Source organism: Furipterus horrens, unplaced genomic scaffold, assembly GCF_987537825.1.
Source record: "Furipterus horrens unplaced genomic scaffold, mFurHor1.1.pri manual_scaffold_9, whole genome shotgun sequence".
NCBI classification, from domain to species: Eukaryota; Metazoa; Chordata; class Mammalia; order Chiroptera; family Furipteridae; genus Furipterus; species Furipterus horrens.
In genome coordinates, this window is record NW_028327179.1 from 54,701,838 (window position 1) to 54,726,608 (window position 24,771).

The 24,771-nt window shown below is 37.3% G+C and overlaps 1 protein-coding gene across 1 annotated transcript in view; it reads left to right on the top strand.

Annotated features, from left to right (window-relative positions):
- BCAP29 (B cell receptor associated protein 29) overlaps positions 1–24,771 on the top strand; it is a 55,107-nt gene that overhangs the window by 26,124 nt on the left and 4,212 nt on the right. The window contains exon 7 of the mRNA XM_090287349.1: positions 20,639–20,739. Coding sequence (XP_090143475.1) covers positions 20,639–20,739 — 101 coding nt within the window. The remainder of the gene's footprint in view (positions 1–20,638; positions 20,740–24,771) is intronic.

Here is a 24,771-nt window from a genome sequence, read left to right on the forward strand (position 1 = left end):
GCATTCACTGGTTGATTGTATGTGCCTTGACCAGGGATCGAATCCACAACCTTGGCTTATTGGTACAATGCTCTAACCAAGTGAGCTGTGTGGCCAGGGTGTTCTACTAAAATTTTATCCTTTGAAAGATGTTTTGAAATTGCAATAAGGAACAGAGTGTATGAGAAGTACGTGGCCAATATGAGTTGGAAGAAGTTGGGATATAAGAGGAAACTAACTTGGGAAGCAAATACCGTATTGTTCAACATGCTCTCTCCTCTCTCTCTGGACTACTTCACTGATTTCCACAACTTGATCTTTTCTTCAGAAGAAATTCAACAGTATTTTCCTTCACTTCCTCCCTCCCCATCTGGTTTCACCTTCATAATGTTTGCAAGACATTGCTGTCAAATGTAAACTATATACTCAACACTTCTGAATGTTTGTATTTCATATATTTCCTTTCAGTATGTCTTCACACAAAGTGACCTTTCCGGAAAACATTTACCACTTTACCATCTACCCTGGTTCAGTAGCATGTTCTTCTATTCAATACTTTATAGAATGTCCTACAGCCTTCACAAACCAAGAAGTCAACAGTTTTTATGGGATTGCTTCCTGGGATTTGGGGTTCTACAGATGGCTGTGGGTTCCTACAGTTGCATATTACAGGAATTTTAGCAACATGGAGTTTCTGCTCAGTTCCTCTTAGAAAATTTTATTTGTACCGGCCATGTACAAAGTATTGTGCTGGATGTTGTGAGGGATACCAAGAGGAATACATTGTCATCTCAGTCTTCAAGCATGTCTAGTGAGAAACATGGACAGACTGACAACAAAAATGTGAAGCAAGGGATGATAGAAGCCAAAATAAAGGTATGGTATGAAGGGCTATGGTAGCACAGAGGAGACAGTGATTGTTTTTACTGGCAGAGTTAAGGAAAAATTCACGGGGTAGGTATCATTTGAGCTGAAGCTCAGGGATGAGAGGGATTTCAGAACCTGAAATGGAAGAGTCTCCCTCTAGCCTTAAGAATGCACACAGACCAAGGATGAAAGGCCATGGTGCCTAAAATTATGGTTTATGGCAGGGTAGAGTGGGAAAGATGAGATAAGATCTTGGGGCCCATGAGTACCATGCTTGGAAGTTCAAAATTTATTCTAAAGTAAGTACAGAGGCGGCAACAGATTTTTAGCAAGAAAAAAATATGGAGACAGTTTTTTGTCAAATAATTTGTGGACAGATTTAGGGAAGAGAGAATAAAACAGATGTTTCAATCTATTTAAGAATTCTCTTGCACAGTTTATTGGTTTCAAGATGATATGAAATCATCTAACTAGCATTTGGGAATGTGAAATTTGAACTGATTCAGACTTGGTTTAAGACTGGCTTTCACTTTGGGGAAGTTACTCTAAACTATAGCTCTTAACAGAGTACTTCCATACACTAATGGCCCAGTGCATTGTCTATGTTGAAATTTAATAAAGTGCTAGATATTATTATTATTGTTATTTATATCAAAAACTTTACAAGGTAAATAGGAAATGATTGAAACAAGAAATTTTTTTCATTTAGATTTTAACTATAAACCTAAAAAAAAAAATTGTCAAAACTAATTTAAAACATTTCCCTCACGTTTAGGGATCATTTTTCTGACACTATCTTACCTTTCAAAGCCATTTGCCTTTTTTGTAAATCAAAATTAAAAATTATCAAATTTAAGGTAAAATCTTTTACAGGCTTTTAATTAAAAAAAGATAAAAATACCTCTCATAGCCTAATCAGTGGTAAAGCATGCATTATTACATGTTTGGTATGTTCATTTGCTAAATAAATCTAGGATTGATTTATAAAACCAAAGTATAATAATAACACTGTCCTTTTCTGTGGGTGTCTTGGTAAAATATTGGTTGGGCCCAGAGTATTTTAATTGGCTAGTGTTTGAAAGTGATGAACATCAATAAGATGAATTAGTTTTGCCGTAGAAGCTGAAGCATGAATTTTTGCTTTAGAGGTTGCCAGTCGGGTGCATTTCCACGTGAAATTGCAGCCAGTCTCAAATAAGCTTATCCAAAATTGGACTTACCATCTTCTTGTTCAGATTGTTCCCTATTGCTTCCTGACTCACTTACTTTTGAAATGAATAGAAAAGCAATCAGCTAGGAAAATGTCCTGGAAAATTAAAGGAGGAAAAATGTTTTTTCCTGAAACTAAACCATAATGCAACATTCTCTATCTGTATGGACTTTTTTCCTTTCTGTAGGGAAAATTGATAGAGCTAAAATAGGAAACTTTTTAGGAGATTTCTTAAAATTGCCAGTACAATTTGGGCCCTCTATTTTTAATTTTTTTTGAGTAAATTTATAATGTAAGAGCAACTGATAAAATCTACAGGTGGTGTTTTAGAACAGGAGTCAGCAAAGTATGAACTAGGGGCCAAATCCAGCTTGCTGCCTTGTTTTTGCAAATTAAATTTTATTTGAACAAAGCCACAGTCATTTGTTTATGCATTTTCTGTGACTGCAGAGTTGAGTAGATTAGACAGAGTCTGCATGGCACAGAAAGCTGAAAATATTTACTGTCTGGCTCTTTACAAAAATAGTTTACCAGTCCTTATTTAGGATCTTCAAATAAAAAGAAGTACTTTTTTTTTTTTCAGTATAAATGAGGATGCTGAGAAGATTTGCTTCTGCTGGTAATGTTAAAATTTTGCTGTGCACCTAAGTGCTTGTTAAATGAATATTGATCACATAATTTAAGAAATTATGTGTGCTTATGTACAGTTTATAGTTCCTGTAAACTGACTCCTTCAATTCTCACATATGATGGATTAGTAATTCTAGATTACACTTGCTTTTGCTTACACATGAAATTGCTTTATAAAGCATACCCTTTTCAAAGCAATTTGCTATGATCTGTACTTACACAGTGCTTTGCCTAAAATGTACATCCTGATCTTTAAGTGCAATGCTAGTATATTAATATAATTTATCATTATTCTTTGGTAAATTTAGAACCAGAATTGTTTTCTTAAATACATTACTTAACAACCTAAGATTAATGAAGAAAGTCTTTATGCATTTATTGATATTTCTTATGCCAACAGCATACACCGTAGGGCTAATTTTATTCATTAAATTGGAAAGCCTACCTTTCAGTTCCCTGGCCCAGAGTACCAGTAATCATTCTAAGTGTCAACATACCTTAAGTCCATGTCTTTTCTAAACCCAAAAGCACTTTATCCATGAACCTCATTCATGTTCCCAGTGCCCTAGAAGGTATGGGCAGGCACTAGTATACCTAGTGATGGCTGGATAAATGGAGACACACATGAAAAAAAAAAAAAAAATCATTCATTTCTTCTTTGTTCTTTTGATGTGGAAAATAGAGCTTTTAGTTTTATTCATTAATGTTCACTCTGTATTATAACGTGCAGTTTTATTTCCATTCCAAAAATTTTGCTTCTCCTCTTGCAAAGCAAGCAGTCTTCTAAGGCATGTTCCACTTTAGTCTCTCTGCCTTAGTTTGGCTTCTTCACATTGCCGCCCGGGCAGTTTCCAACGCCACATATCTGCCTGTGCCTCTGCTATTTAAAACTTTTTTTTCCCCCCACTAAAAAAAAAAAAAATTTGTTTTTCCATTACAGTTGTCTCACTTTTTTCCCCCTCTTGCTTCCCTGCATCCTGCCCCTCTCTTCCCCCACATTCAGTCCCCATTCAGTTTCCCATGTCCGTGGGTCGTTTATACATGTTTTTTGACTTGACCTTTCCCCATCTTACCCCCTTCTCTCCCTCCCACCTCCCCCCTTGTTACTGTTAGTCTACTTCTTGTTTACATAGCTCTGGTTCAATTTTGCTCATTTGTTTGTGTTGTTCATTAGTTTCCTGTAATAGGTGACAGCATAAGGTATTTTTCTTTCGTTGCCTGGCTTATTTCACTAAGCATAATTCTCTCTAGTTTCATCCATGTTGTTGCAAATGGTAGAAGTTTCTTCTTTCTTTCTGCTACATAGTACTCCATTGTGTAAATGTACCACAGTTTTTTGATCCACTCATATACAGATGGGCACTTAGGTTGTTTCCAGCATTTGGCTATTGTAAATAGTGCTGCTATGAACATAGGGGTGCATAGGTTCTTTTGAATTGGTGTTTCAGGATTTTTCAGATATAATCCTAGCAATGCAATTGCTGGCTCAAAAGGCAGTTCCATTTTTAGTTTTTTGAGGAAATCCCAAACTGTTTTCCATAGTGGCTGCATCAGTCTGCATTCCCACCAGCAATGCACCAGGGTTCCCGTTTCTCCGCATCCTCTCCAGCACAAGTTGTTTGTTGATTTGTTGATGATGGCCATTCTGACTAGTGTGAGGTGGTATCTCATTGTGGTTTTTATTTGCATCTCTCTGATGGCTAGTGATGTTGAGCATACTTTCATATGTCTATGGGCCCTCTGTATGTCTTCTTTGGAGAAGTGTTTGTTCAGGTCCTTTGCCCATTTTTTAACTGGGTTGTCTGTCTTCTTGGTGTTGGGTCGTATGAGTTCTTTATATATTTTGGAGATCAATCCCTTGTCTGAGATGTCATTGGCGAATATATTTTCCCATATGGTTGGTTTCCTTTTCATCTTGCTAATGTTTTCTTTAGCTGAACAGAAACTTCTTAGTTTGATGTAGTCCCATTTGTTTATTCTTTCCTTTATTTCCCTTGCCTTAGGAGATCTATCAGTGAAAATGTTGCTACGTGGGATATCTGAAATTTTCCTGCCTATGTTTTCCTCTAGGACTTTCAAGGTGTCACAGCTTACATTTAAGTCTTTGATCCATTTCAAGTCTATTCTGGTGTATGGTGTAAGTTGGTGGTCTAGTTTCATTTTTTTGCATGTCCCTGTCCAGTTCTCCCAACACCATTTGTTGAAGAGGCTCTTTTCATTCCATTTGACGTTCTTTCCCCCTTTGTCAAATATTAGTTGACCATATAGACCTGGGTTTATTTCTGGGCTCTCTATTCTGTTCCATTGATCTATATGTCTGTTTTTATGCCAGTACCAGACTGTTTTGATTACCGTGGCCTTGTAGTATAGTTTGATATCAGGTATTGTGATTCTTCCTACTGTGTTCTTCCTCAAAATTGCTGTGGCTATTCGGGCTCTTTTTTGGTTCCATATAAATTTTTGAAGTATTAGTTCTAGGTCTGTGAAATATGTTGCTGGTATTTTAATAAGGATTGCATTGAATCTATAAATTGCTTTGGGTAGTATGGACATTTTAATGATGTTGATTCTTCCCATCCGTGAGCATGGTATATGCTTCCATTTATTTGTATCTTCTTTAATTTCTTTCTTCAGTGTTATGTAGTTTTCTGAGTACAGGTCTTTTACCTCCTTGGTTAAGTTTATTCCTAGGTATTTTATTTTTCTTGTTGCTATGGTAAATGGGATTTTTCTTTCAGTTTCTATCTCTGAGTTTTTATTGTTGGTGTATAAAAATGCCTTCAGTTTCTTTATATTGACTTTGTATCCTGCTATTTTGCCGAATTCACTTATTAGGTTGAGTAGTTTTTTTGTGGAGTCTATAGGGTTTTCTATGTACACTATCATGTCATCTGCAAATTAAAACTTTTTTTGTTTCTGTCGCCTTTACAGCTCTTCAAGGGGGCGCACATGGTCTTTTGTGACCTGGTCCCCAGTGCCATCTGTAGTTTTGTCCCCCACCCTTGTCCCATCTAAATTTCATACTCTTGCTTTATTAAATATCATAGTTTGTAATTCTAACAATGGTAGTTTATTACTTTTTAGCTTTGCCCAGGACTGCAGGCCTGGCTGCCTGTAATGTCCTTTTTTCTTCACTCTTCTCTATAGCTTATGCTCATCCTTCAGTTGCAATGTTGCCAACTCTAAGAAGCCTACCTGACATTCTCTCCCTTAATGCTGGGTTGAATGGCCTCCTCTGTGCCACTGTATCCCTGCATGGTCACTTATTTGTTAGTGCACTTTTTATGTTTATCTTTCTTCCTAGATGTAAGAGCTGTGAAGGCAAGGGTCACATCTAAATCAGCTGTGTGTCACCAGCACACACCCACTATTCCAGATAGATACTCATAAATCTCACCCCAAACACTGAATTTGGTGCCCTCTCTTACCTCCTTATTGAGTTTAGATTTCATGGTTCATCATAATTATGTTTTTGCAAACTATGTACCTCCCTCTCCCTTCCCTTATCCTCCCTCCTCCACTCCCTACCTCTCTCAAACACCTAACCCTAGTAATAGTCAAATATCCACCTACTTATTACCTGCACCCAAATATCTCAGCATTGCTGAAGGGACTAATTTCTTGTTTTAAATAAGTGATCACTAAATTCAAATAGGCCCTCAACACTGCATGGCAGTCCTATTGCACTTCTCTAAAATTTTTTCTTTTTAAGATTTTATTTATTTATGTATAGAAAAAGGGGAAGGGAGGGAAAAAGAAAGGAAGAGAAACTTCAGTGGTTGCCACTCCTGTGCCCCAACTGGAGACATGGCCCACAACCCAGGCATGTGTCCTGACTGGGAATTGAACCGGCAGCCTTTAGGTTCGCAGGCCAGCACTCAGTCTACTGAGCAACACCAGCCAAGGGTCTAAAATGTTTACTTTTACACTTTCCAAAACTATTTTAGATTTTCTTATCTCACTTCTTAATTCTAAATCCATCCTGCTTGTGTGAGCACAAAAAATAAATCACACAATATCTTCATTTGCTTACCACCAGAACTACCCTTCTCTCCCAGCGGGGCTCAAACTTCTTGCCTATCCTTGGGTTACAGTGGATTAAGTGTCAGTTCTCTTCTAGTTCTGTGCGTCCCATCCCCACTGTCCTGAAGGGCTTTGTTTCTGCATTTACTCCCTTCCTGTCATCCTACAAAAATCCTCTGTCATCTCCTGTTCAAAAATAATAACAAAAACTTCCCTTTGTCTCATATTCTTCCTGTTACTGACCCATTTCTCTGCTCTACTTCATAACAAAATTTCTTTTTTTCTTAACTTCAAACTCACAGGAAAAAATTCTCCTATATTCTTCACTCAGTTATCCAAATGGTAACATCTTACATTTGCTTTATCCTTTCCTCTGACTTGCTTTATATTATTCTTTCACTTATTTTTAATATTTTTCAAATGATAATTTTCTAATTTCCTTATTTCTCCTACATTTGTTAGATGCCCTTCTATTAAAAGAAAGAGCTTCCTTCACCCCTATCCCAGTTATTTATTCATTTGCTTGTGTAATATGTTCAATGGGTTATAATCTAATATGAGCATGGAACTTTATTGTTCAATTGTCTCAGATGTGGCCTTTTCAAACTGGGCCATTTTGCCATTATCATTCTGTCATGGCCCCATTCTATAAGCACTACTTTCTGGTATAACGAGATAGTTCAAGCTCATTTTGTACATTTCCTCCTCCAGCCTTTGAGTCATTATTTCTCCAATAGGCCTTGGTTCCTTTAAGTGGAGAATGGTGTTTAGAAAATAAAATCTGGATGCTAGGTATGCTTATTGATACCAGGGTATCATTATTCTATATGCCCTGGCTGGTTTAGCTCAGTGGATTGAGCGTCGGCCGCGAGCTAAGTGTCGCTGGTTCGATCTTCCAGTCAGGGTACATCAGAGAAGGAAAACTCTGACTCCAAAAAACCTCCGCTGCCTTGCGGCATACCTCTTCAGGGGAAAGGCTAAGGGAGTAAACCCCGACAGAAAATCCGGAGCCGGAGTCCCTAAGGCGGTTTGACGTTGTAGTCAACACCGGCAACTCCTGCGGCGCACCTGAACCCAAGCTGTATCGACTCCGTCTTTCCCTTGGACCCTTCAGCTGCGAAGAGAGGGGGGGTCTGCTGCATGGGCAACAGCAGACCCTCCATATTACCCTGCCCAGGCTCTGTAGCTTCAGCGTCATCACAAGATGTCGATTCAACACGGGAGGAGACAGATACCATGTCACTCCCGAGTCGGACTGCACAGCCATTCTCGGCGGTGCAGATAGACTCTTAAGAAGCTACACCATCGTCTCTCGAGACGGACGGCTGCCGACGACGACGACGACGACGATCATTATTCTATGCCCCCTTAGCAGACAGAACTAATAAGTAGCTTAAATTTCACCTCTTTAGAGAAACTTTTTCTGACTACCCAACCTAATGTAGCTGCACAGTCATTTGCTATCCCATCACCCTATTTTAACTTCCTGCATGAAATTTAGCACTCACCTTTGGTTGGTTGGACTCTATCGTGTGTCTTTCACCCTCCCTAGAAAATGAGTGTTATAAGAGCAAAGACCCTAGCTATCCTTTCACTATATCCTCAGCACTAAGAAAAATGTCGGGCATAGTAGGCATTCCATAAGTTGTTGAATGGATCAATGAGTAGATAACTCCCTTGTCTTGGGGCACTTTCATCTATGTACCGACTTTGTATTTTATGGACTCTTACGTTTCAAGGACTCTCAGCAATTAGAGACTAGGAGAAACTTTTCTTAATGAAAACAGTAAAGATTCGTCATTGCTGTTAAGAAGTTTAATTCTCACAGCCCTTCCATATTTATTGTACGTATTGATCCTAATGTATGATTTCATAAAACTATTTTTATGAACCCCAATTTTAAATATTTTTAAACCTTTGAGTGCCATGCGTAATTTGAAATTTGAATCAACATGAGAAAAAATATATATCAGTATATAACCTGAGGTACAAAAAAAAGAGAACAAAACATAAAATACAAATTATTCCATTGTTATTTACCTTTATAGCCATCAAAAAAAGAGTCACTGGGAGCAACACTGGCACTTTTGGGAAAATTTGTCAGCTTCACTCACAGCAATGCTGGCACTCAAAGGGTTAAGATATTTATAACCATATTGCCCCTCAACCCTCCTCTTAAGTAAGTTAAAACTTTTACACAAGTCGTATACAGAAAGGTTAAATGTCTTTGCTATTCTTGAACTGTATTAAATTTATGCTTCTATATTAGAATATCTGCTTTTTCTTTATCTACTTCCTTATTGCCTACTCACTGTTTTTTTTTAATATTACCACTTTTGTTCTTTTTTAAAAAATTACACACCGTAATACTATAATAATTTAAAACATCAGAAGGTTTTATACAAAATAAAATTTTAATTGTTTTTGTTTATTTAAAACAAAGCAATTTGAGGGTGAAGTTTGATAGGTTCTAACCCAGGAATTACTGCTTTTTTATAGTAAGCTTTTTATGTTAGGACAATTTTGACTTACAGAAAAACAAGACAGTACAGAGAATTCTCCTATATCCCACACTCAGTTTCTTTTTTTTATTTATGTCTTTCACTAATATGATACATTTATGCAATTGATGAACCAGTATGGATACATCATTATTGACTAAAGTTCATAGATCATTCAGATTTTCTTCATTTTCACTTGATGTCTTTTTTCTGTTACAGGATCTAATTCAGGATACCACATTACATTTAGTGCTCTTGTCTCCTTAGGCTCCTCTTGGCTATAATAATTTCTCAGACTTTCCTTATTTTTGATGACCTTGACAATTTTGAGAAGTACTGGTTTGGTATTTTGACATTTTATTTTTTAAAGACTTATTTTTAGAGAGTGGGGACATTAGGGAGAAAGAGAGGGAGAGAAACAGATGTGCAAGAGAACCATCAATCTGTTGCCTCTCACATGTGCCAGCTGGGGACCTGGCCCACAACCCGGGAATTGAACCAGCAACCTTTTGGTTCGCAGGATGCCCAACTCACTGAGCCATGCCAGCCAAGATCTGGTTAGGCATTTTGTTAAATATTTGCTGGAATTTATCTGATGTATTTTCATGATTAGACTGGGTTATAGATTTGAGAGGAAAGGCACAAAGGTAAAGTACCATCTTTATCACATAACATCAAGAGTACATATCAATATCATTTATTACTGTTGATGTTGACCTGGCTGAGGTAGTGTTTGTCAGGTTTCTCTACTATAACATTACTTAACCCCCACACCTTCGGAAGGAAGTCATTATTCATAGCCCATACTTCAGAAATAAGGAGTTAAGTTCTACCTTCTGAAGGTAGAGTATCTACACAAAGTATTTGGAAGTATTCTTTACAGATTCGTCTCTTCTCCCCTATTTATTTATTCACTTATGTATATTGGTATGGACCCGGGGTTATTCATTTTGTACTTTGAGTTATAATTTAATATTATTTTATTTATTTTGTTGCTCAAGTTGTTCCAGCTTTGGCCATAGGGACTCTTTCAGTTGGGTCTTGTGTCCCTTTGATGTATCCCCATTATTGTGGAATTTAAAAAATATTTTTTTGAGTACTTTCCTAATTTTGAGTACACTACAAGATGCTGCAGACTTATCTTGCATATATCCTGTCCCATTCATAAAATGAGTGTATTGTGTTTTCTTTTTGAATTGAACTGGATTCTGTGATACTGTTTGTTTGGTCTTTGTTTTAATTCTGAATTAGCATGAGATATTTGTAACATGATTATATATTTGTCAAAATATCTCAAGAATGGTCTGTTTGCTTTATGACTGTCTAGCTATCCTGAATATATATTTTTTTGATTAAAGATATAACTGTTTTTAGTTGGAGCCAAGATTCTTAGGTGACTAAAGTGACACCTCATTGTTTCCCTTATATTTAATTTTTAGGAAATGAATCAGTTTTACACAAGTGAATTTTTTAGATGCTTAAAGCTTAGACTTTTCATTTATCCATTTTTTCCTTTCTTCAAAGAATATATTTTAAGCACCTACTATGTGCTAGGCATAGTGCTGGGTGCTCAAGACAGACAGTACACAGCTCTGTTTCTTGAGTAGTCCATAGTCTAGTGGGTGAAATAGTATGATAAGTGCTATAATAAAGGTAAGCTTGCCCTGGCTGGGTAGCTCAGTTGGTTAGAAGTTGGTTGGAGTTCCATCCTATATACCAAAAGCTTGTGGGTTCGATTCCTGGTCAGGGTGCATACCTAGGTTTTGAGTTTGATTCCCCAATCAGGGCACGTAAGGAGGCAACTGATTGATATTTCTCTCATTTTGATGTTGCTCTCTCTCCCTCTTATCCCCCTTTCTTCCCCTCTCCCTCTCTTCCTCTCCCTCCCCCTCTCTCTGAAAAATCAATAAGCATATCCTTGGATGGAAGGTGTGGAGAAGGAAGGCTCTAGATGAAGTAGAAGCCAACATCAGAGATCAAAGACAATTTGTTGACAATTCAAAGAGAGAATCTTAATTAGCCAGGTTAAATGGAGGAGAATAAGAAAAACAGGGGGATTAAGGGAGATGGGCAAGAATGTTTTTACAAAATGAACATCATGTAATTGAAGGAGTATGGCACTTTCAAAGTACTACAAGGAGCTCAGTGTGACTGGAGAATAAAATAAAATGGAGGCAGTGATGAGAGTTCAGCCGTAAGCCTAAGATTCATCATGAAGGGCCTCATGCCATGTTTATATGTTAACATTCGGGGGCACTTTTGGGGAATTTTTAGGCAGAGGAGCAATTACTTTGACATTACTGTGGACAATGAATTATAGTAGTCAAGAAACTAGGTGAGGAATCCATTTCAGTAATCCGAACTAGAGATGAGGACGGTGGTAACAGAGGTCGAGTAGAGTAGATGGACTGGTGAGATATAAGGAAGTATGGATATGAGATTAAAAAATGATTGAAATGATGACTAAACCAGACCTCATCTACATTGTACCTGATAATATGGGCATGTATAAGCATAAAATTAAAACCACAATTTGTGTTCCTTATTTAACAGAAGTTTATGAGTCTACTTTCCAAGTATCTTGGAAGCGTTACTGTAGATTAACAGTCTACTAATGAATCACTGGTGAGGAAATAGTACATGTGAGGGTTAAGTACTGAACAATTCTACCATATCACACTCTTAAGTTCTCAAAAATAGAAGCAAATAAATGGAAAAGAAACCAACACTAGGTGTATGGAAATTTATCAAATTCAAAATGTTTCCTCCAGCATAATCCTTATAGCTCTTGTACTACAGCCAACTTTAGCTGTCTTGACAGTGCCTCTAAAAACTTTCCCATTTCCTGGCAGAGCTTAGCTTATAGTTTTGTTATCTCAGGTAGGAATCATAGTGACACAATACATTTACACAGTGCACTAGTTTCACCAGCTCCTTCCACTATGCAGATAGCTCCATAAATGTAAGTTTGGCACTTTGAAAACCACGAGTATTTTTAGTCTGCTTACATGTCATTTTACACAAATATTTTATCTTATGTGTCACTATAACATTAGTTGGAGTTACTCTCTATATTAATAAATGATGCATGTGCCCCAAACATAACCTACTTTCTATTTGAATCTGGCGAATATTGTCATGAAATATCTCAGCATTTTCATAATGCCATTGTCAAGTGATAGCAACTCATATTTGCACATGAGAAAACTGAAAGTGAGTTAGATGTATTACCTCAAGCCTCTTTGTCTAATAATGCCGTCCCTACATATGCTGTTTCCAAAATAATATGGTTCAAAATAAAGCAAGCATATTGAAAGGTTAGATAACAAGTTTATGTAATCCCTTAGTAACAAAGACAGTTTCAGAAGGAGGTAGAAGGCATACAAAACAGAATATTGTGATTTTTATAGAATAAGATGGGACTGGAAAACAATCCAAAAGGCTCCTCCTGAACAATGACAGCCTTTACTAATAGGACTACATTCAGTCATATAGTAATCATTAGGCTTACTAATATCCACTGAAATATAAAACAATGTAAGAAACACAAGTAATCCCTTAGCTTGATAAGTACCAGGAAAGCAGGATTAGCCTATAGTTGTTTCATTATAGCTTCATACTAGAAATGATCAAGAGAAACTTCTGAATAATCTGTTCAAGTGGTTCTCTAACTTTATTTTCAATTAAATTTATTGGGGTGACATTGTTAGTAAAATTATGTAGGTTTCAAGTGTACATCATCTGTATATTGTATTGTGTTTATCACCCAATGATAAGTCTCCTTTTGTCATCATATATTCGACCTCCTTTCCCCTTTACTACATGCACCCCTTTCCCTTTGGTTGCCACCATACTGTTGTATGTGTCTATGAATTTTTGTTTGTCTTCTTTGTTCATTTATTGCTTTCAGTTTTATATACCACATATAAGTGAAATCATATGGTTCTTGACTTTTTCTGTCTGACTTACTTCACTTAGCAAAATATTCTCAAGATCCGTCAGTGTTATCACAAATGGCAGTGTTATATCTTTCCTATGGCCGAGTAGTATTCCATCATCTATAGGTACTACATCTTTAATTGTCCATCAAAGAACACTTCCATCATTTCCATGTCTTGGCAACCATGAATAATGCTGCAAAGAACATAGGGGTGCATATACTTTTGCTAATAAAAGTTTTTAAATTTGGGGGGATAGTTAACCATGGAAGAGATTGCTGGGTTAAATGGTAACTCTTATTTTTAATTTTTTGAGGAACTTCCATACTGTTTTCCATCGTGGCTGTATCAGTTTACATTCCCACTAACAGTGAATGAGGATTTCTACTTCTCCACAACCTCTCCAACACTTACTGCTCATCTTGTTGATAATAGCCATTCTAACAGGTGTGAGGTGGTATCTCATTGTAGTTTTGATTTGCATTTCCCTAATAGCTAGTGAAGTTAAGCATCTTTTCAAATATCAGTTGGATATTTGTATGTCTTCTTAGGAGAAGTGTCTGTTCAGGTCCTCTGCCCATTTTTCAATTGGATTGTTTGTTTTTTAATTATTGAGTTGTATGAGTTGTTTATATATTTTGGATATTAACCTATTGTTGGAAGTGTTTGCAAATATCTTCTCCCATTCGGCTGGTTGCCTTTTTGTTTTGTTGTCAGTTCCTCTTGCTGTGCAGAATAGTGTGATATAGTCCCATTCATTTATTTTTGCTTTTACTTCCCCTTGCCCTTGAGGTCAAATTCATAAAGTCCTCTTTAAGACCGAGGTCCATAAGTTTAATACCTATTTTTTTTCTATGTAATTAATTGATTCAGGTCTTATATTTAGGTCTTTGATCCATTTTGAGTTAACTTTTGTATATGGTGACAAAGAGCAGTCTAGTTTAATTCTTTTGCGTGTGACTTTTCAATTTTCCCAGCACCATTTATTGAAGAGGCTTTCTTTTCTTTATTGTATGTTTTTGGCTCCTTTGTCAAAAATCTTTTGCCCATATACATGTATGCGGGCTTATTTCTAGGTTCTCAGTTCTGTTCCATTGATCTGTGTGTCTCTTTTTCTGCCAGTACCATGCTGCTGTTTTGATTATGGTTGCTTTGTAGTATAATTTGAAGTCAGGGAGTATTATACCTCTGGCTTTGTTCTTTTTTCTCAGTATTGATTGTGTTGGCTATTTTGGGGGTCTTTTGTGGTTCCATAGAAATCTGATGATATTTTCTTCTATTTCTTTTGAAAATACAATTGGGGTTTTGATGGGGATTGCATTAATATGTATATTGCTTTGGGTAATACGGCCATTTTAACTTATGTTGATTCTTTTAATCCATGGACATGGAATATCTTTCCATTTCTTTGTGTCTTCTACAATCTCTTTTAATAATGTCTTATAGTTTTCAGTGTATAGGTTCTTCACACCCTTTGTTAATTTTATTCCTAGGTATTTTATTCTTTTGCAAAAGTAATTGTTTTGTATTTATTTCTTTTTCTGAAATTTAATTGTTAGGATATAAGAATGCAGTGGATTTTTGTACATTGATTTTTATATCCTGCAATTTTACTGTATTTGTTTATTGTTTCAATAGGTTTTTGCTGGAGTCTTCAGGGTTTTCAATATAAAGAATCATATTGCCTGTAAAAAGTGACAGTTTTACTTTTTCATTCCCAATTTAGATGCCTTTTATTTCTTTCTCTTGCCTGATTGCTCTGGCTAGGACCTCCAGTACTATGTTGAGCAACAGTGATAAGAGTGGGCATCCTTGTCTTGTTCCTGATCTTAGAGGAAAAGCTTTCAGTTTTTCACCATTGAGTATGATATTAGCTGAGGATTTATCACATATGGCCTTTATTATATTGAGGTACATTTTTTTCTGTACCAATTTTATTGAGTGTTTTAATTATAAATGGATACTAGCAAATTGAATACAATAATACATTAAAATGATAATACATTATAATTAAGTGCAGTTCATTCTAGGGGCACAAGGATAGTTCAACACAAATTGCAAATTGAGCAATGTGATACATCATATTAACAAAATGAAGGATAAAAATCATATGATATTTTTTAATGTGTTTTATTGATTATAATATTACATTTGTGCCAATTTCCCTTCCCTCTGCTCCCCTCCACCCGGTGGCCCCCCTCCCTCCAGTTGTCCCCCCCTTTTAGATCATGTCCATTAGTTGTGCATACAGTTCTTCTCAACCTCTGTCTATTCCATTCCCTCCTACCATGATCCTTAATTCCTATATCATCTCCCTCCCTCTCCCCATTCCCCCTCCCTGTTGACCTCCCCCCAATATGTTCCCCGTACCTATAGTTCTTTTTCCACTCTCGTTGCCTGTTTAGTTTGCCTTTGTTTCAATTCCCTAGCTTCTGTTGTTTCTTGTGATGCAGTTTTCATTTTAGATTTCATTGTCTTGATCCTCCTTTTTCTAAACCAGTCCCTTTAACATCTCATATAACAGTGGTTTGGATCTAATGAACTCTTTCAGTTTTATTTTGTCCTGGAAACACTTTCTCTGTCCTTCTATTCTGAATGACAATTTCGCTGGATAGAGTATTCGTGGTTGTAGGTTTTGGATTTTCATTACTTTGAATATTTCTTGCCAGTCCCTTCTTGCCTGCAGGGTCTCCCTTGAGAAGTCAGCTGATAGTCTAATTGGGACCCCTTTGTACATAATTCTTTTCTTCTCTCTTGCTGCTTTTAAGATTCTCTCTTTATCTTTAATTTTTGACATTTTGATTATAATGTGTCTTGGAGTGGTTCTCCCTGGGTCCAGTTTTTTTGGAACTCTCTGTGCTTCCTGGACCTGTAAGTCTATTTCCTTCCCCAAGTCTGGGAAGTTCTCCTTTATTATATTTTCACTCAATTTTTCAAGTTCTAGTTCATCTTCCTCGCTCTCTGGCAAACCAATGATTCTTATGTTGGGCCTTTTATAGCTGTCCCAGAGGTTTCTGATCCTCTCATCGTTGCTTCCCATTTCCTCTCGCTGCATTGGTTGACTGCTTGTTCCTTCTCCATATTCCAGTTTGTTGAAATGAACTCTGGATTTTATTTCCTCACCATCTGTCTCGTATGTGGTTTTGTTCCTTTCGTTATGAGTGTTTTTCGCTTCTTTCTCGTCTTTTTCCAGATCTTTTGTGAATTCTGTAAGCCACCTGATAACAATGGCCCTGAACTGAGCATCTGACAGGTTTCTTATCTGTTCATCTGTCAGGTTCTCCATCTGTTGCCTGGTGAGCTGTGCCACCGGGATTTCTATAGTTGTCTGCCTCATTTTGACAGATGCGTTTTGTTTTCTTAGGCCGGCTGTAGGGGGCAGTGCCTGTGTACTCGTAATGACCCAGCGACCGGCGCCGTTCGGCAGCCTTTCTTGCTGTGCCGTGGTGCTTTGTTGTCACAATCCAGCGACCGGTGCCTGTCCGCAACCTATTTCGCAGCCCTGTGGCACTTTCTTTGGGGGCAGGGGTCCAAGATGGATTCACACAGTTATTCCGCTAGGAGACCGGGATCCGTCCTCCCGCCCCCCTGGGCCTCACCGTTCAAGGCGATGTAGTGGCTGCTTTCCCCAGCGTTGGGGTCGCGAGCTGCCGGGGGTTCGACTGCAGCCGGGATTGTTCTCCCCGCCGCTGTCCCAGGTGCGACCGCAAGCAGCGCCGCCCTCTTTTGCTCTTACCTGCCCAAAGGGTGCCGCTGGTTTATAACTTCATATGTTGGGCTTCCGTGTAGTTTTATTTTCTGGAATTTCTAGTTATCCTTTGTTTTGAAGTAGTTGTATTCCTCTCTAGTTGTAGAGGGAGACCTAGCGCGTCCATCTAAGCCTCCATCTTGACCGGAAGTCAAAAATCATATGATATTAATAAATACAGAAAAAGCATTTGACAAGATGCAACATCCATTTATGATTAAAACTCTTACAGATTCATAAGACGCCTTACTCATTTTCTTCTAACAATTCATGAGAAAAATGGAATCTTTTAGTTAGAGTTGATGTCTAAGATTTATGACATTTTCTAAGTAATTTATTCATGTCAGAAACTTAAGTATAAATAATAATAATGATTATTATTATTATTACTATCATCATCATTACTATTTTTAATCCTCATCCAAGGATACATTTATTGGTTTTAGAGAGTTGGGGGGAGGGATAGAGAGAGAGAGAGAGAGAGAGAGAAACATCAGTTGGTTGTCTCCCATACATGCCCTGACTGGGGACTAAATGCACAACCTAGGTATGCTCCCTGACCAAAAACTGAACCCATGACCTTTCGGTGCACAGGAGAATTCACTAACCAACTGAGCCACACTTGCCAGTTCAGTATAAATCATTTTTAATATTAAGACCTACCTCTGTTCTATAATAAACTTCTGTCCAATATTTTTCAAACCACCATTATTGGCTAGTCAGACATTATTAGGTTGTAGAATCTTCTTTGCTTTTTATATACCAGAAACCTAGGCTTTTAAACATTTTTAGTTTCATGTTTTCAAGTATCCTCTAGGAAATGTCCTGTAGAACCCAAATTGAAAACAAATATATAAATCTTGATGTTCTGCCTGTGGTTCCAGTGAAATCTAACAACTACCAAAAATCTCTATTCCATACCTAACCCATACCTTTCCCAAGTGACATTAAATTTGTCAAATTCAACCTTTAAGTAACCCAGGCCGGTGTGGCTCAGTTGGAGCATCTTCCTATAACCAAAAGGTTGAGGGTTCAATTCCAGTCGGGGAACATACCTCGGTTGCAGGTTAAGTCCTGATCTGGGCACGTGCAATCCCCAGTCCAGGCGCCTGCGATCCCCTGTTCAGCCCCATCCCCTATCCAGGAGTGTGCAGTCCCGAGTTTGGGTGCATACAGGAGGCAACTGATCAATGTTTCTCTTTTGCATTGATGTTTCTCCTCTTTCCCTTCCTCCTTTAAAAACCAATGGGAAAATGTCCTTGGATAAGAATAAAAATAAATATATAAGTAACAAAATTCAACCCTTAGTACCTAATTTAGACTTATGGATCTATAGAAGTAATGTGGAAGAAATTAAAAGCTGTCCTGTCTATTGAAGCCAAAATTTAAATGAATTACAAGTAAGTAAAATTTAAAATTCAGTTCTTCAGTTGCTCCAGCCACAATTAAAGTACTCAATAGCCACATGTAGCTAGTAGCTACCATGTTGGACAACAGAGATATAGAACATTTCATTGGACAGTGCAGATGCAGAACAATGCAGAAAGTTCAATTTGGCAACATTGTTTAGAAACTGATACAAAAGGCACTTTAGTTAATAGTGAATATCTGTATATTTAAAATTTCCCATATCATGGCTTTTCAAGAGGAAAGGCACTCAGATTGTTTATAAATAGAACCTTTAATTTCATTTATTGTGCAAAAAAGTGCCTTTTAAATTTATAAATTCCACTTTCTTTCCTAAAGCTCTTACCCTAAAAGATTTACAGATACAGAACTTCTAAAGGCTACGTATATGTATGTAGAGCTAGTTCCAGATTCCCAGAATTTCTCCAATCCATCTTGTACTCTCTTCCCTTCTACACATTTGATCATTAGCTTCTCCATGACATGTTGACTTAAATATTTAGCATATATGTACAGGGTGAGGCAGAAGTAGGTTTACAGTTGTGAGTGCACGAAACACAGAGTTTATTCTTATATTATTGTTTATTAATTATTGTATTGTTTTCCATGCAAACAACTGTAAACCTATATTTGCCCTAGCCTATATGTATATATTTTAAACTTCTATCTAATCTGCTGACTTAGACTGTAGCTTCATGGTGAACAAAGGCTAATATATAGCCATTTTTTTGTGCATCATCCTCGAGGTAAAGTCTTCAAGTGCCACCTATGTACCTTCATATTTTTTAACTTGAATAAAAAGGTGATTTTCTTTGTTCTTAAGGAAATATGGTTGTGCATCCCTTAGTAAGAATGATTAAATAATTTTTCTTCCCTCATTTTTTTTCAAAAGCAAACCCTTCTGATAAATCATGTTCTATAATACATGCCTGAGTGGAGGCTGACGCAGAGAAGGATTGGGATGAGCTGAGACATGTCATGCCAGAAGTAAAATACTCAAAAAACGGTGGGAACATTATATCAAAGGACACAGGAGTCAGCCTAAAGGGGGTTCCACTGGCCAAATCTGGGGGGTGGGGGATTAAGTATACTAGTGAATTATAAATCATTGAAAAAATAGGAACCTCTGAGTTCATACTGATGGATAAATCAATAGATGGATGGACAGATGGGCAGACAGCTAGATGGATAGATATATAAGAAAGGAAGGCTCTTTTTTAAATTTTTATTTATTGTTTTTAGAAAGAGAGAGGAAAGGAGAGAGAGAGACATCAGCTTGTTCCACTTACTTATATATTCATTGGTTGCTCCCTGTATGTGCCCTGACCAGGGATTGAACCTGCAACCCTTGTGCAATAGTTCATTGCTCCAACACACTGAGCTACCTGGCCAGGGCAGGAGGGCTCACCTTTATAGTAGAATGCTGACTTACAAATGTGGATGGATTCATAACGCTGAGAAGTCACTATTTTACACCTATCGTAATAAAGATTGGTTTAGGCAAGAGTTATCAGTATATGCTAAATATAAGGGAAAGTTTATCAAGGAACAGGATGTTTACATAGTCTAAATTGTCTTCCCACATACTGCTTCTTAGTTACAATGAGGAAAATAACTATAAAATCGAAAAACCAGTGAAAGGCAGGTGGGCCTCTGGATGTGATATTGAAAGACACTCAACACCATGTATTTCATATCTGTATGTAAGTGGGAGGCATAAGCTGAATTTATTCATGAGGAAACATCAGAAAAACCTAAATGAAAAATATTCTGTTATTTTTAAAACATCCTGTATTTTTTAAAATTTCATTGTCACTAAAGATGGAGGACAAAGAGACCAGGACAAGACTGAAGAACTGTTCCAGATTAAAGGAAACTAGAGATATGACAATTTAATGCAAATCTTTGATATAGGACTAGATCCTGGACTAGAAGTGAAGCAAATAATTTTTAAAATAATAATAATAATTGGGACAGTTGCCAAGATTAGAATATAGGTGGTAGATTAGAAAAAGTATTATATTAATGTTAAATTTTCTGAATTTGGTAACTATACTATGGTTATGTTAGAGAATACTTTTGTTCTTAGGAAATAAACCAAATAAGTATTAAGGAGTAAAGGGGCATGAGTTCTGTAATTTATTCTCAAATGGTTCAAGAAAATAATTGTGTGCCTGTAGAGAGAGAAAGTACAATAAAAAATGTACTACATTATTAACAGTTGGTGAATTTGTATAAAGGCTACGAAGGAGTCCTTTATTTATCTTGCATATTTTCTGTAAATTTGAAATTATTTCAAACTAAAATTTTTTAAATTTTATTCAATGTGTTCTAGCCCTTTCTAAGGCACAAAGTGACCTGATGACAATGAGGATGCAATCAGAGAATCTTTCGAAAGAATACGACCAACTCCTTAAAGAACACTCAGAACTTCAGGTGGGTGACATCCACGTAATGGGCCTAAATTTTTTGAAATTGTAGTTACTTAAGTAAGCTATTCAAGTTATTTACTCTTTCAAAATCAAGAGGTTGTACTTAATCCTGGCTTTGTTAAGTGACTAAGGAAGCCAGAATTTACCTAGAAGGTGAAGATTAGACATTGCATGGAAATACAAGATAATTGTAACATAGAGATTAACTGACATGCTAGGTTAAAACATTCTAGTTTTGGTGAAGTTTTTTTTTATTACAGTTGTCTCAATTTTTTCTCTTTGCCCCACTCTGTGTGGTACCTCCCTTTCATCCAGCAATCCCCTATCCCCTTAATTTGTGTCCATAGGCTGTGAGTATAAGTCCTTTGGCTTCTTGCCCTGGCTGGTGTGGCTCAGTGGATTGAGCATGAACCTGTGAAACGAAATGTTGCCACTTGGATTCCTAGTCAGGGCATATGCCTGGCTTGCAGGCCAGGTTCCCAGTTGGGGGCATGCGAGAGCCATCCAATCATATTCTTCTCCCTCTCTTTCTTTCTCCCTCCCTTATCGTCTTTCTAAAAATAAATAAATAAAATCTAAAAACAAAAAAAGTTCTTTGGGTTCTCCATTTCCTATACTGTTCTTAACACCTCCCTGTCTATTTTGCACCTACCAACTATGCTGCTTAATCCCTGCACTATTTCCCCATTCTCCCCTTTCCCTCCCAGCTGATGACCCTTCATATGGTCTCCATATCTATGATTCTGTTCCTGTTCTAGTTGTTTGCTTAATGTTTTTGTTTTTTAGATTCATTTGTTATAGTTTGAGTTTGTTGTCTTTTTACTATTCATAGTTTTGATCTTTTTCTCAAATAAGTACCTTTAACATTTCATTTAATAAGGGCTTTGTGATGATGAACTCCTTTAGCTTTACCTTGTCTGGGAAGCACTTTACCTGCCCTTCCATTCTAAATGATATCTTTGCTGGATAGAGTAATCTTGGTTGTAGGTCCTTGCTTTTCATCATTTTCAATACTTCTTGCCAGTCTCTTCTAGCCTGCAAAGTTTCTTTTGAGAAATCAACTGATAGTGTTATAGGAACCCCTTTGTAGGTAACTCTCTGCTTTTCTCTTGCTGCTTTTAAGAATCTCTCTTTATCATTAACCTTTGGCATTTTAATTATGATGTGCCTTGGTGTGGTCCTCCGTAGGTCTAGATTGTTTGGGACTCTCTGTGCTTCCTGGACTTGTATGTCCCTTTCCTTCACCAAATTAGGGAAGTTTTCTTTTATTATTTTTTTAATAAGTTTTCAATTTCTTGCTCTTCCTCTTCTCCTTCTGGCATCCCTGTGATTCGGATGTTGGTACTTATGGAAATGTTCCACAGTCTTCTTATTCTCTCCTCATTTTTTTGAATTCTTGTTTCTTCATTCTGTACTGGTCGACTGTTCATTTTTTCCTTATGTTCTAATTCATTGATTTGAACCCCGGCTTCTTTCCCTTCACTGTTGTTTCCCTGTGGCTTTTCCTTTATTTCACCTAGTGTAGCCTTCATTTCTCCCTTTATGCATTTGCTGTACTCAATGAGTTCTCTGCACATCATGATCACCAGTGTTTGGAACTCTGCATATGATAGGTTGACTATGTCCATTTCACTTAGTTCTTTTTCTGGAGTTTTGCTCTGTTCTTTCATTTGGACTATATTTCTTTGTCTCCTCAATTTGGCAGCCCCAAATTGTTTGTTTTTGTGTATTAGGTAGAGCTTCTTTGACTCCATTTCATGTTGCACCTGTTACATTATAAGAAGTGGAACCTTGGGTATTTATCATTGTGGGTAACCCATTTCAAGTGTTTGGTGAAGTTTTAAGCAACAGAATTGAGCTACAAAAATGTCAACATCAGCCCTGACTGGTGTGGCTCAGTGAATTAAGTGCTACCCTGTAAACCAAAGGGTCACCAGTTCGATTCCCAGTCAGTGCACATGCCTGGTTTGCGGGTCAGGGCCCCTGATGGGGCCATGCAAGAGGCAACCACACATTTATGTTTCTCTCCCTCTCTTTCTCTCTCCCTTACCCTCTGTCTGAAAAATAAATAAATCACATCTTTTTTTTTAAAAAGAGAGAATCAACCGATGAATGCATAAATAAATGGAACAACAAATTGATGTCTCTCTCTCTTTCTCTCTCTCTCTCTCTCTCTCTCTCTCTCTCTCTCTCTCTCTCTCTCTCTCTCTGTCTCTCTCTCTCTCTTCTCTCAAATCAATTTTTTAAAATGGCAGCATCAAAAACACACTGGTTCTGGAAAATTTTAGTTTTGCTGTTTGGAATGTGTATCATCTTCCTACCAAAGTATAACCAAAAACTGAGGTCACTCATGACACTGCTCCTTCTGTCCTGCTCTTTTAAACATCTTACGACAAAGCCTATCAGCTTTGATTTACCTTCAATATTCATTTGAAAGATAGAAATATTTTTTTAAACTTTTTATTGTTAAAGTCACAAAGTTGAGACCATAGGTATTTCCTTCTCTTCCCTTTCAGTCTAACAAAGTACCATATTTTTCACGCTATAAGACACACCTGACCATAACATGCACCTAGTTTTAAAGGAGGAAAATAAGAAAAAAATTCTGAACCAAATGTAGTACTAAAATATTTAATAAAATATAAAAGAATAATATTTCAACCATGTAACGTGAACAGTAGTCAACAATGGTATTAAGAACCATCATTACTGTCATTAACAAATGAAGAGAGACTTTAAGGTTCAAGTATTCTTCTAGTTTTCTGGGAACTCCAAGAACTCATCATAGCTAGTGTCAGAATTTATGAAGTTCAGTTGCTCACAATCACTGATACCACTTTCTTCACTATCTTCATATTGACTGGACGCCCTGAGATTCAGCAGTAAAGTGGGACATTTAAGTGTCCCCAGGGGTTTCACATGGGGCAACTGCTTCCTCCTCTAACAGCTGTCACCACCACTGGCAGATCAGGTAAAACACATCATGGCCTGTGATGCAATATTTGCTCCATAAGACACACAGACATTTTCCCCCCACTTTGGGGGGAAAAAAGTGCCTCTTATGGAGTGAAAAATATGGTAATTTCCCGACATTTATCCATGCTGGGTTTGTCTTTTCTTGTCCTCTTGAGCTTCCAGTCCCTAACCTGAATTGATTTCCCAGCTCCACTTTGACCATATGTAGGGAGAATTCAGGGGAGAGACCATTCCATAGGCAGCCCAGGCTATCCTACTTCTCCCTAAGATGGAGGGTCTGTGCTCTTTGCTTTCAGATAGAGCTGATCCTTAGAATTTGTCAGCCGTGTGGCTTTTGATCAGGCTTTTTAGCAATTACAGTTCTACAGTTATTTTACTACACTCGAAGCCCTAGTTCCCAGACTCATTTCCCTGTATTGTAACTGTCATTGTATCTTTAAGGTCTAGCACTGTGCCTTGCATGAGGCAAGGATGCCCTATACCCATAGGCCTTGGAGTCAAGCAGACGTGGAATAACTACTAGCCCTGTTTACTCTCCATCACAGCCCACTAAATTAAAATATTTTAATACTCTTTTGTAGATGAGGAAAATGAGAACCAGAGATGTTATATAATGTACTAAAGTCATCGAACTAAAAAGTGATAGCATTCGAAGTCAGGAAATCTTTCTCTAGAACTTCCATCATTAACCGCTATCGTCTTTGGCCTGTGTTGATCATTGGACTGTGTTCTGGGATTCTTCTCTTCCCACTGCTCTTCTGCTCCATATCAGAGATATATATTTGCTAGCCTCTATCTCTTTTCATGGTCACAGTTTCCACTGGTCAGCTTCCACCTGGTGGCCCTCACTGCTGGGACATGAAACACTATCTCCTCCCTTGTCCCAACAGCCTGAAGAGTAGTGGTGGTTTTCTGCTATTGTTAATTCCTTAGGTGCCTTGCTACCCTATTTGGTGTGTGTGCTCTCTCATCAATTATAAAACGAATCCTTGTAATAAATAAGAAAAAACCTCTCAGCTCCATAGTTTACCACTTCTGTAAAGCTCTAGTAAATCACTTG